This window comes from Lygodium microphyllum, chromosome 13 (assembly GCF_053477565.2).
Source record: "Lygodium microphyllum isolate KBCC chromosome 13, Lygodium_microphyllum_v1.1.10, whole genome shotgun sequence".
Classification (NCBI taxonomy): Eukaryota; Viridiplantae; Streptophyta; class Polypodiopsida; order Schizaeales; family Lygodiaceae; genus Lygodium; species Lygodium microphyllum.
The window spans coordinates 75,845,983-75,864,000 of NC_141147.1; the positions used below are offsets into that span (position 1 = coordinate 75,845,983).

Consider the following 18,018-nt stretch of genomic DNA (forward strand, 5'->3'; position numbering starts at 1 on the left):
TCTACAATAGCTTGCGAGTTAGAGATTCCACACGAGCCTTGGATGGAGATGAAACCTTTGTGGCCTAACATCTTTCGATGTTAGAAGTTCATATTCTAGATTTGATTTTTCATTCCATAACGAGAAGCCATATGTATAGCGCTCGCAAGTGCACTTGCCCGTGTGAATTATGTGATGCCTTAGGATACGAATAATATATATATGATATTGTGGAAAATAAAAATTCTAAAAAAACTACTATGATTGAATAGTTTGCATATAATAGAGTTTATCTAGAGACCAGTGCTATTTATCAAGAATTCCTAATGTATTGGATATGAAATACAAAACGAAAGGTTTGGATCAAGAGAAAACGTGGCAAAACATATGGTCAAATATAGTTTGTGGCACCTACATGTGGTGAGCATTACTACTAATGGATGCTTTTGATAGTATCTCAAGGTTGTACTTCTTTTGAGGATTTGTATATTGAGAGAGAAGCTTAGGTGGAAGTAAGAGAGTAATGGCTATGGAGGTTTGGACTCAAGGGAGAAAGACCGATATGTGAAAACTCCAATAGTCACCGCGGGTGATCTACCTCTCCATATGTGAAAACTCCAATAGTCCAATAAAGAATAAACATGATAGTGACGGGCAGTCACCACTTGCAATGTGAGGGTGTATGATACTAACTATAAGATAAATATAGGCAGTTAGGCATAGGGGCCTTTAATTCCCAACAACCTCCCACTTAAAGACAAATGTGCTTGTAGTGAGGAGAAAAATACAAAATGTACATATGGATACAACTGGATGAGGAAAGATGTCATCTCATCCTATACCCATCATCTTCCTAAGGAAGGAAAATGTTCCACTCGGAGACTTTTAGTGAGCAGATTAATATGATTCTCATATCTAGAGATTTGACAAGCTCTATCTACTAGTCCTCACTCACCTCTCAAATGAAGTGATAATGGATCTCAATGTCCTTGATCTTCACATGAAAGACTAGATTATATACGCTGTGTAGGAGTCATAGAAGTGATACCAAGGTCAGCAACCAAACGGCCTAACCATAGGGCCTCCTTGTTGCAACCCTTAGTTTGCAATGTACTCAGCCTCGGTAGTAGTAGACAAGCCAGTGCATTTTTGCACCAGAGACATCTAAGAAATAACACCTTTAGCAAAGATGAAGACATAACCAGAGGTGGACTTCCTACTATCTGTACATCTTACATAATCAGAGTTAGTGTAGCCTATGACTCTAGTTTCTTGGCTGCAATAGTAATAGCAAATGCACAAGTTTGTACTGAGTGCCCTTAAGGCATCTCATGATACCCTTCATGGTAACCCAATGTCGCCTACTAGATGTACTATATAACGAGCCATAACTCCCATTGCGGATGCTATGCTAGGTAGCCAATTGTGCAATTAAGGTAAAAACCAAGATGAGGGTAGCCATCTTGGCCAAAGAGAGAAGATCTCATCAAAGTTAACTCCCTTCTTCTATTTAAAACCCTACGCATTCGATCAAGCCTTATATGCTGGATTAAGATAACCAGGGGTAATCTTCAACTTATACACCCACTTGCATGGCAATGTATGTTTTCCATTAGGCAAGGAAACCAAAGTATGCTTTTTTCTACTGAGTCAAACTCAGACTATATAACCCTTTTCCAAGGGGGTTTGTCACCTCTATGCATAGCCTTCTCATAAGTCAGGGGCTCATTAGGATCTATCACCATGACATAATGCAAAGTAGGCTCATAGTGATCAAAGAGGATATGAGGCTCTAGTAGAGTGTCACAAGTCTAGTTGTGGAGCCGGTACATCCCGTCCTCTCTATCCATCATCAATATGATTGTGGACAAAATAGGCTGATCTTGGGCTGCTAGAGTACCAACAGCAAATGCATGCTATCTGACTAAGGCCAACTATATGGTAACAATAGGCTCCTTCTAAAAGATCACCATGTGCACCTCAATTACTTGCTTAGGTTGTTTATGCATCTTTTCCTCACGAAACACAAAATCATAGCTATGGACAAATTTCTTAGCTCATGAATCCCAAAGGAAATAGCCCATCTCTCCTCCAAGAAGTATGCATCTCTCTTCCATCACCATATCTAAGAAAGATGCATTTGACAGACTTTGCATCACCATATCCAAGAAAGATGTATTTGACAAAATTTGGATCCAACTTATTATACTTGTGTTTGGGAATATGGAAAATGCCTCACATCCAAAAACTTTTAACTATGCATATGAGGAGAATTTTTCAAACCATACCTTCTTAGTAATCCTACCACCAAGAGCAGTGCATGAGGATCTATTAATCAAGTGAACTATAGTCGTAATTGCCTTAGCCCAAAATGAATTAGGTAAGCATGCATAACCAGGCATATTGTGGACCCTCTCTTCAATGGTCCTCTTTATACGCTCTAGGATGGGGTGTAAGGGCAGTCAACTAATGCTTCAATTATCACAAAAACCCAAAATCACGTGAGACATACTCATCTCCCATTGTTAGATCTTAGGTATTTCAGCGTATATCCACTCTGGTTCTCAATCAAGGCAACAAAGCGGTGAAACATGGCTAAAACCTTTGACTTCTAGTTTATAGAATGGGTCTAACTTTCATTCAAAAAGTCATTAATAAATGTGATAAAGCACTTGGCACCACCCAAGGATTGATAGGGCATGGGCCCACAAACATTCTAATGAATAAGAGACAGGGGCTCATCCATGTGTGTAGAACTAGACTTCTTATATGTGTCATGTGTTTGCTTGCCATATAAGCAATGATCACATGAATCAAAACAAGGAAAGTCCAAGGGGTAGAGATACTACAAATGAGTTAAGAGTTCCATTCATTTGAGGGACATATGCCCAAGATGACAATGCCAAAGAGATACATGTGAAAGACTAGCCATAGCCAATGATAAAGATTACTAGTCTTGGACCTCTAGCCAAAATGAGGTTACCACAAGCAATTTCCATGTAGAATCACCAAATGAGACATGATATCCAACGTTATCCAACTATCTTACAAAGATAATACTTTTAGTCAAAGCCAATACATGGGAGAACAAAGGAAGTACTAGTGAAAAATTGAAAGTGTATGCCACAATGCCAACAATATCACAAACAAGGTAATCCCTAATATGTATTGAACCATAAATAGTACGATAAGTATAGAATTAAGTATGATGTAGGATCACATGAAAGGAAGCACCCAAATCGAGCAACCAACACTGAGAGAACAAAGACTGACCATTGGTCAATTGTGTAGCACACCAAGTGAAGAAGTTGCCAAAATATAACCATCTAAACTATACTCCAATGCATTTATCTCCTCAATCTTGATAGTGGACTTCGTAATACACTGATCATCAGATGTCTTAACATTATCTTGCACTTTCCCTTTGCCTTTCTCATACCTATCCTAGCACATCTTATGGCACTTGGTCATATATATCCCTGCTATCCACAATAATGACAAGAGATGACCTAGGATCATGAGATTTACTGTGATCTTGCTTACAAGGTCTAGAATTTGACTTGCCCTGATGTGCATCTTTGCCACAATGGCCATTACTATATATGCCATCATTACAACCTCTAATAGTGAGTGCATGAGAGGTACATGTATCAATTTTTTTAAAATTTACTTCCTTAGTAAGCAAGGGACTCTCTATATCTTTGAGTTTAAAACTATCTAGAGGAGCATTAGTGCGTATGATAGTGCAAAAAGTATCCCATGACTTAGGGAGAGTGATAAGCAAGAATATAGCCTTGATATTCTCCTCAAACGTAATCCCATGTGAAGTAAGCTGAAAATAGAATGAAACTCATTCAAATGAGATGTCATACCAGTGCCTTCCTTTATATGAAGATCCATGAGTGTCTTAAGAAAATATGAATTTAAAGCAAGGATTTGCTTATTATAATGATTATATATTTTTTTCTGGTAGGAACCAAGCATCAACCTCAGTCTCAATGACATTAAAGTAAACTTGCTTTGGCAAATATAAAATGATACAAGACTTCATAGCTCATCAAGATCAACACAAGCCTCTACATCAAACTCTTTGACCTTTACCCCTTTATTTTTTAATGGCCTAATTTACTTCTTTTGAACCAAAACTTACCATATTTGGGTCTTCCAATAGTTGAAGTTATTGCCATCTAACTTGTCTATGTTGAAAATAGCACTATCCCCAAAAGCACTTGATGCAGATGCCAGGATGACTACTAAACGAAGAGGGAATGTGCTACCATAATAACAACAAATCAGCCCCAAAACTAGCCCAAAACTAAATGCAAGAGTTGGGGTGCAATATAATATATGGATATCCACAACATGAATATACTAAAGTGCTCAAATGAAGTGTCTCTCTCAAGAAAATGACTCAAAATTGAGTTTAGCATTGCCATCTATAAAACTATAGTAAAAGAGTATGCAAGTGTAGAAAAAAGTTTAAAATGACAAGCTCCCACTACTTCAAAATCCAAGTAGCAAATTTGTGATGCATAATGCAACTAGCACTGTCAAGAAAGAGCATAAACCACCAAGTACCAAATATTGTTAAATATCCAAATGTGTCAGGTACATTCATGCATATCAAAGTGCTTAACAAGAATGTATCCACCACTACCAATTTGCTGACAGGAATAAGTCCCAGGTATCCAAAGTAAAAGTAGATTACTTGACAATTGACAATGTTTGCAAATACACTGCATACTACATGAATCAACTGAGCATATATATATAAACAAGAGACTCCCACCATTTGTAATGAACCAAGCTCTACAAGGAAATGGTAGGGCACTCTCATTGAAGCAAATTTGAAATGTCAAAGCAAACCCAATACATAAATATCATAGCATCTAGGAAGCCCAAGTACATTAAGTGTACATCTCGGAGCATATACATACAATATGTCTTTAAGCTTGTAATTGAAAAACAAATGAGCCTAGTATCCACTATCAAGTAGGTTATATAACCAAGCTCAAAACCAAAACTCAAAGCTCAACAAGTCATAACCATGCATGTACATCAGTGCAAGCATTTATATGTCCATGTAGCATCTCAGGGTAGCATGTAGACATCAAATACATAAGCATTCAAGTTGTATCTTTGTTGTACAGAGGGTATTATAGTAATAAATCTCCCAATGGCTGAGTAAAGCAGGCTCTAACTACAAAGCCTTTCCCACGCATGAATGCTTTATCTTAACATTGAATCTTCAATACATAAGCATCAAACAAGCATTAATCTTTAAGAGTTTGTACAAAAAAAAACTATGAATTCTAGATTTGTCCACCACAATAAGCTAATGGTTGATCATCTCAACTTGGAATGATGGCTGAAATGGACTCCAAGAAGTTGGGATGAATCCCAAAATTCTAGGAAAAGAGTAGGAGACAAAGGCTTGAGTAGCTAAGCAAATGTAGGAGCAGTAGGACATCTCCTAAAATTGCACTGAAAAGTGCGTGGGCTATCCTAGTCACTCTTATGCAATGGTTGATGCTCTAGGGGTCCGCTTGGAGGTGTAAAACAACTTGGAAAGGTCAAGAAGGTGATGTGTACCTCAACTGGCTAAAGAAGTGGCTACCATGGAAGCTCTCTTAGCTCTCTTTCTTGGGATGAAGAAGAATGGTTGAAGCTCCTTGAATGCATGCTCTGATACCAATTGAAAGGGTGAGTAGGAGTGAGAGTGAGAGAGAAACTAAAGTGGAAGCAAGAGAGTAATGGCTATGGAGGTTTGAACTCAAGAGAGCAAGACCAATATGTGGGAACTCTAATAGTCACAATGTGTGATTTGCTTTTCCTTTATTATTCCATAGGAAAGAATAAATAAAAATAATGATAGTGATGGATGGCCGCCACCTATAGTATACAAGTGTGCGAGCACTAAGTAGATAAATATAGGTGGCTAGGCATGTGAGGCCTTTAGCCCCCAACACTCACTTGAGGTTCAAAATTCCATTGTAATTAAATAGTCGATCTTCCTACAATATTATTGTTCAAAGTTATGTTGAACTATTAAGTCTCTTTAAGAATATTTGTATATTTGTAAATGGTGGTGTAAATTACAATGATGTCACTGGCTGGATTTCAGGTATATATGATGGGCTAGGCATTACAAATCATTACGATAAGTTACACGTTCCATCTAGCATGGTACTAAAAGGACATTCTATTGAAGCCTTGGTTAATAGTGTTTATCACTAAGTATGCACTGTCATTGACTTTGGAACATATCTTAGAGAGCGTGTCATACTTGAATCACAGAATAGAGAGGCTACCACTTTGAACCATCAAGCATTGCAATTGATGCTAGGGGATGTTACAAAATATTATAGTGCAGATTCAATAGTAGAGATAGATAATAACTCATTTTTGTACTCTGTAAAGTAGTTAAATACACTAGATCTTGGATGTGGGTTCCCTCCTCATATTTTATTATTAAAGATAAATGCACCAATACTTCTTCTCAGAAACTTAAGTCTAGGAAAGGGTTTTGTAATGGCACAAGACTAATATGCAAGGCTCCTTAATAGAAAGGTGATAGATATTAGAATAATAACATGGATAAATATAGGGAAAAGGGTTTTTGTCTCTAGAATTACTTTCATTCCTAGCAATTTATATTTTTCCATTTACTATGAGATGAAAATATTTTTCTTTTTTACTGGCATTTGCCATGACAATTAACAAGGCAAAAGGCCAAACTTTATTTGTTGTTAGCCTTTACTTAAAAGTACTAGTGTTTAGCCATGGTCAGTTGTATCTTGCATTTTCAAGGGTAAAATCCTAATTTGGAGTAAAATTTTCACTGGAAGAAAATGAAGGGGGTACAAATGTCATTATAAATATAATGTATAAGGATGTACTATAGAAAGTGATGATATAAATGAAAGATGAAATTTGTGGCTATCTCCCTATCACTTGGCTCATACATTTTTTATTTTTATCTTTTGATATGTTTTAAAAATGGATTAGATTGTTTCTCTTTCTTCAGTGTTTACTTCACTTTTGTAGATGTCATCTAGCTTTTGAGTATCAAAAGCAATTGCAATGTACTTCACATGTAGTAGTGAAGCATGATATCATAAAAAGAACACTAGCTAGGGTTATTGAGCACATGGAGTTTGATGACAATATAGACATTATGTTTCCATTGTTTATTGAGATAGTACATTTGGATATACTTAATGCTTCCATTTTGACTTTGCTGCATGTGACTAGAATCAAAATTTTAGACACTCTCATACTAATAAGATACTGATAGGTTGGGAGAACTAAGAATTTAAGGACATGAGTTGCTATATAACCTTGCATCATCATTGCATAGCATCTACTACTGCCTCGTCAAGAATAAATTTACATTATTTCATTGTAGTCTAATGATCTTTAGTTACACAAGAGCAGACTACAACTTTTGGCACTGCTTCTCCCCACCGTGTTATGAGTGGAGACAAACCTCATCCAAATTGTTCTCCATGAGAAAGAGAAAGCTTCACTTTGAATAGATCTATCTAAGAAAGTCTCCTTTTCGACATTGAATCTCTTTTATATCACTTGGATACGGTTTTGACCATGTTCTAGTGTTGATGCTTAGATGTTTGCTACATATTTCAATATTCTTGCTTTGATATACCCTTTATATGTTCATATATTGTATGGTTAGATAACAACCTGGCTTCTTTCATGATGTTGCTTCATGGTCATGCAAAGCTACTGTGAAGCAACCTAGCATTCTTGAATGCTAGTTTATGTAATCAACATCATGATATCTTTGGATGTAAAACCCACAATACTACTATCACTTCTAGAAAATGAATTGAGACACATCATAGGTCAACATTTTCTACTAAATGTACTTGTTATGAAAATGTTATAAGCACGTCTTTTTGGCATCTGGATAAAACCTTCAAGTTGGGTTTAATTATTGAACTAATGTGACATCATTCAAATACCATGGGTACCATAATTTCTCCTAAATACACTTTTCACTTATGAAAATGTTATAAGTACTCCTTTGTGGCATTTGGATGATGCCTTTCCATTGGCTTTAACCAATCAACCAAGACAACATCCCCTAAATCTATGAAAATGTTATAAGTACTCCTTTGTGGCATTTGGATTATGCCTTTCCATTGGCTTTAACCAATCAACCAAGACAACATCCCCTAAATCTAGGGAGAGATGATGTTTTCTAGATTTAGTACATGCTCGTGCTATATTCCTAATCTACTATATACTCATGCTATATTGCTAGTCCTTGCAAATGCATCAACATAGCATCCCCTTGTGTAGAGGTATGGAGTAAAAATCAGCTTGGTTATTACTTAAGCTTAACTTGCATGTGCTCTCAAAGAAAAAGATAGATTGGATTGCAAGAACCACACATTTGATATTTCATATTACCTCAGATATGGTTTCTTCTAAACTTTTCCATTTTTGAAGAATCAACATGACATACCTACAACTAGTTCAGAATCTTGTTAGAACCAGACAAGAGATTTTATTTGCATGGCTTCTATTCAAGTACATTGGCAGCAACCTTGAAATTTGAAAGTAGCTTAGAAATTTCTTTGAGAGGCTTTTATTGAAGTATTTGGGCAACAACCTTGAAGTTGGATTGTATTTTATGGCATTGAAACCATAGCAAGGCAAGGGGTTGCCCTACATTGAAGAGGAGGGAATCATGTATCATAATTGTGACACCTCATAGAAAATGGAGTAGATATGATAAGAGGGGACTCAAGATTTAGGGCAAGAGGATAAGAGCGAGACATGATTCAATGAAGTGGTCCAAATTGCATGCTTTGAGTAAATCCTCCTATGTGATGTCCATAAAAATCAAATACTTAGTGCCACATAAATTGAAAAAATTAGAAAAAAAGACTAAAATTTCAAAGGAAGATTTTAACATGGGAAAAGTGGAGTCCATCATAAGTGACACACCCTTGGAAACAACTTGCAAATTCATAAGTTGAAGGTTTTTGTATCTTTTCTCAAAAGGATCTCCCATCAATGTCCCATTTACCAAAGGTGATGGGTGCCACACCACCCAAAAAGTTGGGGCTATAAAATTGGCATGCTTACCCTAAGTCTACTCATCAAATTCCAAGAGGCTCATCTTAGTCTAAATGTTTTGCAATCAAGGGTACTATGCTTGGATCATGTTATTTTACAAGAAGAACTTGGCATGGATCCAAGTAGAATGGTCACTATTTGCAAACTTCAACCCCTAGTCACATCAACAATCAATAGTCTCATACTTAGCTAAGACACTAAACAGACCTTAGTAGGTGAGTTGATAGGACCTACAAATGGCAAAATGCTAAATTGTAATCTTCCGTTTATTTGTAGTTTGCCTTCCCACATGGGCCACTTTATCTATAGAAACGACAACATTGAAAAAGAATCATAAGTACCTACCATTCCATCAAACTTAGCTAAGGGTATTTTTTGTTGGTGAGATTGGGGAGGTTGGAGCTTGCAAAATAGTAACCACTTTGCCTTGATCGGGTCACAATTCCTTCTTGTAAGGTGACATGATCCAATAGCATAGTACCCTTGACTAAAAAATGATTTAGACTAAGATGACTTTCTTAGTGTTTGATGAGTAGAAAGATGAGAGTGTGCATTGTGTTCCTCTAATCGGTCTACCCATTAATGTCTAGTCTACAATTTCTACTTCTTCCTCACTTTCCTCATTGCTAGAGTCACGATCCATATACTCGTCATCGGAATCCTCCCACTTTGAAGGCTTATCCTTCTCTAGTTCATCATCCTGTACATTTTTATTTTCTCTCAATAGAGCCCAATTATATAATAGGTTCAAATCATGCACTGGGGCCATTTCCATCTTATTTCTTATTTTTGACTAGTTGGTTGGAGCAAAGGAGTTCACCAAGATAGACTTATATCAAGGATCTTGTCAAGTTGGAGATAAAGCTAGGTGCAACAAACAATTACTTACATTGGGGTTATCGTCAAGTTAGAAATTAATTTGAGGAAATTTGTATTGTATCATTTATATGGATATTTAGAGCTTTGGATCAATATATTCTCCACTACCACATGAAACAAAATGCAACTTGATTACATAGAGCATAGGACTTGACATTGACTAGAATAGGTGTGTTTAGTTAACTTGATTACATAAAGCATAGGACTTGACATTTTGTATGGAACGACAAAACCATTCCTTATGCAAGGAGAAATGTGATGTGATGGCAATATGATATGTACCCATGCATGATTGGCATGACCATATAGTGGGCAACGCAACCTTGCAAAGTGATCAATGGACATGCGTGTGTGGTGGTCTAAATTAGGCACATGCAAGATTCATGGGAATTTTCAATGAGCAAAGAGACAATGCCACAAAAGGGTGGGAAAAGGCCTCTCATATTAGAGTGAATCCAAGGGCACACACATAGATTTATAATGTACTAAGAATAGCAAGAGAACTCATTCTTTTCACATAGTTTTCATGAATAGAAATCTTGATAATGATGGAGATATCATGTATTTGGAGGGTCCATGCTACACATGCCTCTTAAAAAGTTGTTTGACTCAAACCAATTATAAGTCCAAGTGCAAATACCACATTGCCATCCACAGTGCATGAACATACCGTTTTAACAATCACAGAGAATTCCTAATCTGGAAGAGACACCCACATTACTTCCTATCACAACTTGATATCTATTTGAGGTCATAGAGTCAACATGCCGAGTTTTTAAAGCCTGTGCATTACCTCGAAGGACGGAAATACACATGGACATGTGTAAACATATTTTACAAGAACGAAGAACCCAATTAGTTACTAATGTGTATTTACTTCAAGAATAGCTTTTGCGACATTAGGTAGCTCTTGGTAATGGTGGTCGAATGGTGCCTTAAGAGGGGCAGACAAATGCTATAATGCACAATGTAGCCTTAGCCCCCGGACTTTTAATTTTTTGGGCGGGGGGGTGAAACTTCCATGTCAAAGGTTGTGGAATTCAGAGCGTGCGTCATAAGTTATTCCGATAATTTTCCAATGCCAAGAATCGAACCGAAGACCGCTTGCTCTCTCTCTCTCTCTCTCTCTCTCTCTCTCGCTCTCGCTCTATAGCACACAAAAAGACCATCGGTAGTCAGTACACAGAAGAGGTGTTTAACTCTCTCTATAGAAGAACGTAACAAAACAGGCTACATGTTCGTAGTAATCCAAAGACCCATCAGGTCTGCTGCTCATAGCCAATACACATTATAGAGGTGCTTACGTGAGAGATATGGTTGACAGAGAGTGCGCGCGCGTGCATGAGAGAGAGAGAGAGAGAGAGAGAGAGAGAGAGAGTCCTCTCGATGCCTCAGCACGGATGATGGAGGAAAATCAGGCATTGTCATCCTCCTCCTCTCCCTCCTCTTCTTCTTGTCGAGCACGAGCAGCAGCATCATATTTATTGACAACATCGTTATCGTCGTCGTCGTCGTCGTCGTCGTCCTCTTTATTAGTAGTCTGCGCAGGCGGGTCCTCCTCAGCTTCTTCTCGCTCTCCTTCTCCTTCCCCTCCTCCCTTCTGGCAGCACTGCTGTTTCCCTCCCTCCTCCTCACATCCACCTTCTTCTCCTTCCTTCACGGTGGCGATGGCCACCTCTCCTTCACTCGATGCCTCCTCCTCATCCTTCCACTCCTAATCCATTTTAACCACGAAGAAGTTTGAGAGAGAAGTTCCCGCTGATTCCCACGTTGTGAGTGTTACAACAATATCATATCATGAGCTCCTACAAGGGGCAAGGGGCTCTTGGCTTGGGGTGTAGGCTAATAGCCCCCTACCCCCAACCACCCTTAGTTGTGACAACATCATGAGCTTCTACAAAGGCGACTCTCCATACTTAGCTAGGTGCAAGTTGAGGGAGGGCAAAGGGTTGCCCTTAGCCCTAAACCAACCTAGGGTAGGGGCCAACAACCCTCTACCCACCATTGCACCTAGCTAGGTATGCAATCCCTCCCAAGCATAAACATGATATTGAGCACTGTAGGGAAAATCAAGGGAAAAGAGTCCTTTTTTCCATGTGGAAAATGTCAAAAACCTCTTGTGAACCTTATGATTAAAGACTATATCATGAAAAACAAATAAATGACATTTTCTACCATAATATGAAAGATTGACAATAAATGAAACCCACTCATTCATTTTTGCACCTTTCATAACTGCCAAATCACAAGCTACCATCACAAAGAACATTTATGTGAAACCAACACAAAAACATGTAAAACCTTTTAAATTTAAAATTTTGAAGTCTTTTCCTGAAGATTACCAATGTCATTTCATAAAAATATTCCTATAATGGAATTATCACTATGCAAACCGATAGGAATTAAATCTTGGCTTTTCTAAACAGCATTCTCTAATAGATAATGAGTCATTTTTTTCATTAGTAAAAATGCCACTTGAAAAGATAACATAATTTAGCCCAATCACTTAGTTTTAGAAAATTCTATAGCATGTTACTCGATATATCTCACATTACAACAATATCACAAACTCAAGCTAGTTTTATGTTATAAGCGTCTAAAAGGGAACTACTAGCCAATTGTAATAGTAGATGGGGATTAGATGTGTAAGGAGGCACCTATGGCCTATATTACAACATTTTAGGTTCTATTTGGGAGCTCATGATATTGATGGTATTACATGGGAATAACTCGAAGTCTCTCACAAGTTTCGAATTGCAATTGCAAGTTCAATTCTATTTTGAACCTTGGCCTTCTTCAATTCTTTAGCACCCACAATATGGTCTTAGGAATGGTTTAAACCTAATGATTGATGTTATCATCGATAATTTTCTAACATCAACAACAACACATTATTATTAGGTTACATTCTCTACATGATATAACTCTTTTAATGCATTCTTTGAAAATAGATTCTCATTTACTTTAAGTACCACCAAGGCTTCTACTTATTTGAGATAAATTCTAGGAAGGAAAACCCTTTATTGCAACCTTCAAGCCCCAAGTGACATGTATTTAGGAGTTGGGAATCACAATATTTGCTCTGGTTGCTTTTAGGTCGCTTTTCTTGAATCATTACAAGCTTTAAGACTCATTGACATGTTAAAGATAAAAAATATGAAGTAGTTGCTAGTATGATAAATTGATGGCCTACAAGCTCCCAGAAGCCTCATAATCACTATGTCCTTTTGTTGCTCATATACAATTCTCATGAAACTCAAACCAAATGCAACTACACCAATTTTGCATGGTGGAGTTATAGCTAAACCATGCATATTGAATAGAACTCATATTTATACTATTGATAACAAGTCCATGTCATGGTCTAAGAAACTATTTTGATGTCACTAGACAAACCTCAAGGAGAACAAAGATCTCTAAAAGCCACCACATTTTGCAAACATATTGAGACTTATCATTGTTCAGTCTTTTTTCATGTAGTGCACTTGTTTTCCAAACAAAAAGAATGCTCTCACCTCTTTCAATACTTCTTATCATAATGGAATTCACTTCATCTAGAACCAAACCCTTGAGAATGACTCTTGCGAAAGTTCTCACCTCTTGTTTGGTTGACATATTTCTTGTCAAAGAGAATGAAGGGAGAGATTGTGGGCTAAGTTTATGTATTTCGAAAATTATAAAGGTGATGTAAAAACTACAAAGAGAGGAGACAACTGATGATGAGAACACAAGAAATGAAAGCTTGGCAAGAGTTTTATAGCTTGAATTTTATGTAGAGCAATAAAATATGTTAATCTTTAAAGTGTTCCCAGATTTACCAAGTTACAAGTGGTTGAATAGGACATCAATAATTCAAGGCTACTTTTCTTTATGCACAAATCAAGCTTATAAAGTGAGCAATATTTCAATAAAAGCATTTCCTTTTTCCAGCTTGAAAGAAAGGCATCTACTATGGCTGTCTTTTTTGATATTGTGATGAGTTGAAACTTATGCTCATCATGAACCCTTCCACTTCTTGTCCTATGGAATAAGATGCCGCGCACTTCAATTATTCTCTTTAGATAGTGAGTCTTGTAAAATTATTTGAACATTTGCAACAATGATGACAAATCTTGTTTATAGCAAGATATTTCTTTCATCAAGTATGTCAGTGCTAGAGAGTCATTTTCTTTCTTCTAATGCCATGAACACTTGATTATTTATGTCCATGAACAAAACCCATAGATTGAAAGAGGCTCTAATCTTCAAGCCTAATATATGAGTTTCTTACAATCTTACATGTCTTTTAGGGAAGCAAGAGAAAATCTACAAAATAGTGAAATGCATAGTTGAAGTGCTTGTATGTCTTAGCTTTTTGGCAAAGCATTGTGGAGTCTTACTTCATTTTGATAATATTATGTCAAAAGGGAGAAAGTAGTGCTCAATGGGTACATATTGAGAAAATTATGCATTCAAGTGAAATGGTTTCTTTTAACAGAGGTTGGGTCCATGATAAGAGTGGATTTCGGAAAGCTCTCTCTCTCTCTCTCTCTCTCTCTCTCTCTCTATTTTAGACATGACCATTCACTTGCTTGGGAATATAAGCAACCAATAAGAAGACACTCTACATTGATACTCCTTTTGCATGGTGTGACCCTATCTTGTAAACAAAGATAATAGCTAGTCATCATATAGTTTATTTGCTCTAATTGTAGGGAGCATGCTCTCTTTAAAACTAATGCTTTGATTGCTTTCTTATTTGGAATCATTCAAATCCTTTATTAAAGTGTACAAATCCTCACTATTTTCTTACTTATATAGAACCTCACCTTAACTTTTCTTTCAAATGGGAAATCTTTTTGAGTGTTGAAGTTGAAATACAAAAAGTATCTTCACTATTCTTCTACCATTTTTTTGCTTAAAAATGAAATTTTACATCAAATCTTAGTGTGGATTCTTGTTCCTTCAACTTTCTTATGCTTTTTGACTTTCAGATTAATCACCCTCATGGCCTTTAAGATAGAGATGGAAACATATACATGAAGAATATGTGTTGATTGTATGGTAATATAATGTATATAGTCCCAAAAACATTTGATAAAACTTCATCACCTTTCCTCAAAGCTTAAGAGAGAGATTATTAGAAAATCACACATGTACATGTGGAGCCATAGTTTTTCCAACTAAAGAAAACAAGACATTAAGGATTTGGATATCTTTGAAAAGCTCTTGAAGTGTCTTACTTGATGAGGCAAAGTTTTGAAACCATTCTGAAAGCAATTATAGACCATGAATAATGTGAAAATTGAGCAAGAATAATGGCCTTTTACATAAATTTCATATGCTAAACATGTCTTATTATAACATGTACTTATTGAGTTCACATCTTCATCTTGTTGAAGTAAACAAGTACCATGGCACGGGCTAAGGATTTTGCCATGTAGAATAAGATGGAGTAGAACAAGATTGGTTTATATTAATCTTGAGGCTTCCCTATTTACATATTGTTTAGGTACAAAGGTTAGTTTTCATAGATTGAATAGAGCACATGTGACATGTAGGGTTTTTGCATAGTGATCCTCTTGGGTATTCATTCCAGTGAAATGTGCCTTTTGGAGGTATAAACATGGTGAGGGTTCTTCTCTTGATTGACTAGTTTGCCTCATTTAAATTTTGCTTACATAGAAAGTAACAACAAAAAATGGTTGACTTAGAAATAAGCAAATAACATTGCAACATGCAATTGGCACAAATATGCCAGCAAGCCTTTAAATCTCATAAAAGACCCACTCGTCTACATGTGTTAAGGACTCAAATTATTTGTAACTTCAACTCTCATTGGGTCCCATTTGGATCAATTCTTGTCTCCCATTGTGCTTCTAGCTTTGATAAGAAGGCTTGTTATAAGTTCACAATGTCATTTTCTTTACTACACTTTTACTTGGGTAAGGGTAACAACTACAAAGAAGGACAAATTTGATCAATATTAAGATCACATGGCCTTCCTTCTCTTAAACTCTTGTAGAGTTCAACTACAGGAAATGCAAGCCCATCCCACAATGTGATTAAGACCGACGTACCAAATATTGTTGATATTTTATGTGGCCTTCCTTTCGTTACCATATGGTCACGTAGCACAAGTATTTGATAACACATTGTCCACATCGTATTCACAACTATTCCAAGTTCACACCATATTGGGCTTATTAGTTTCCAAGAGCACATATCAATTTTATTGGCTAAATATTCATTATTACACATACAGATCAATGTTTTTAAAAGATTGACTTCGTAGCACATCACATGATAATCCCCAACTTCATAAATGCAAATAATTAAAATGCATGGGGTACAAGCCATACTTGCATTCACTCATGAATGGAGTGATTCACTTTGAGATAAAGATGAGGCCTCCACAAAAGAAACACAAGTTCATGGTAGATACATTTACAAGAAAGGTAGAAAGACTACATAATCACATCTTTATTGAATTGAAACCCAATCCACCCCCCCCAAGGTGTAGATGTATCAACATTGAATATTTGTGTTGGTGCATTAACAAAAAATGGAATCAAAGAGATTTAACACATGTAGGGTTAGAAAGAAAATGGTGGCCCATACCATTTTTCAATGTCTTGCCTTGGCCTAGAGGTGCTTTTATGATTCTATAGCTTGTATTAAGTAAATATATTATGCTTGATATAGATTTTGAGAGTGTGGAGAACACACACACACACACACAGGGGAGAGAGAGAGATGTGAGAAGTAAGAGAAAAGAGAGTAAGAGGAAAAACTAGAGAGAGAAAGTGAAAAATTGAGAAAAATAAAAGAAAAAAGTAAAGAGAGGAGAGAGTTCGTGAGACAAGAAAGAAAAACAAGAAATAAAAAATGAGGGGAGAGAGAAACAAATTGAGAGAGAGAGAGAGATAAGAAAAGAAAAAAGAGGAGAGTGAGTGAGCAAGTGGGACAATAAAAAGACGAAGGCAACCAGCCAACATACATGCAGTGACTTGCAGAGAGGAGATGATGGAGAGAGAGAGAGAGAGAAGAAAAAATGAGAAAAAATAAAGAAAAAAGACGAGAAAAAAGTGGAGAGCGAGAGAAAGAAAATAAGAAAGAAGAGAGAGTAAACAAGAAATAGAGAAAGAGAGAGAAGAAATGAAAAATGAGGGGGGGGGGAGAGAGAGAGAGAGAGAGAGAGAGAGAGAGAGAGAGAGAGAGAGAGAGAGAGAGAACAAAAGAGCAGGTAGAGAGAAAAGGCAAAAGAGGAGAGAGAGAGAAAAAAAAATGGAGAGGGAGAGAGAGAGAAGAAAAGAAAAAAGAGGAGAGAGTGTGCAAAAACACACACACACACACACACACAGAGGAAAGAGAATTGTAAAAAAGAGAGAGATGGGAAAGAGGAAAGAGAAGAAATGAAAGAGAGAGAGAGAGAGAGAGAGAGAGAGAGAGAGAGAGAGAGAGAGAGAGAGAGAGAGAGAGAGAGAGAGAGAGAGAGAGAGAGAGGAATAATAAATTTAAAAAAGAGAGATGGAAGAGAGGAAAGAGAATAAAATGCAGGTAGAGAGAAAAGGCAAAAGAGGAGAGAGAGAGATGGAAGAGAGGAAAGAGAACAAAAGAGAGATGGAAGAAGAAGAGATTTAAAGAAGAACAAAAGAGAAATTTAAAAAAGAGAGATGGAAGAGAGGAAAGAGAACAAAAGAGCAGGTAGAGAGAAAAGGCAAAAGAGGAGAGAGAGAGAGAAAAAAATGGAGAGGGAGAGAGAGAGAAGAAAAGAAAAAAGAGGAGAGAGTGTGCAAAAACACACACACACACACAGAGGAAAGAGAATTGTAAAAAAGAGAGAGATGGGAAAGAGGAAAGAGAAGAAATGAAAGAGAGAGAGAGAGAGAGAGAGAGAGAGAGAGAGAGAGAGAGAGAGAGAGAGAGAGAGAGAGAGAGGAATAATAAATTTAAAAAAGAGGGATGGCAAAGCGGCATAGCATTTTGCGTGTGCAAAGTGTACAAGGAATGCTGGTATTATCAATGTGTGTGTGTGTGTGTGTGTGTGTGTGTGTGTGTGTGTGTGTGTGT

General features: G+C 36.8%; 1 protein-coding gene across 1 annotated transcript; it reads right to left on the bottom strand.

Annotated features, from left to right (window-relative positions):
- Positions 1-11,156: 11,156 nt before the first annotated feature.
- Positions 11,157-13,722, bottom strand: LOC148026786 (uncharacterized). The gene is made up of 2 exons (XM_087691316.1): positions 13,564-13,722; positions 11,157-11,680 (listed from the first exon to the last, which is right to left on the bottom strand). The coding sequence occupies exons 1-2, from the start codon at positions 13,579-13,581 to the stop codon at positions 11,381-11,383; spliced, it is 318 nt and encodes a 105-aa protein (XP_087547442.1). The 5' UTR covers positions 13,582-13,722; the 3' UTR covers positions 11,157-11,380.
- Between the last annotated feature and the right edge of the window lie 4,296 nt (positions 13,723-18,018).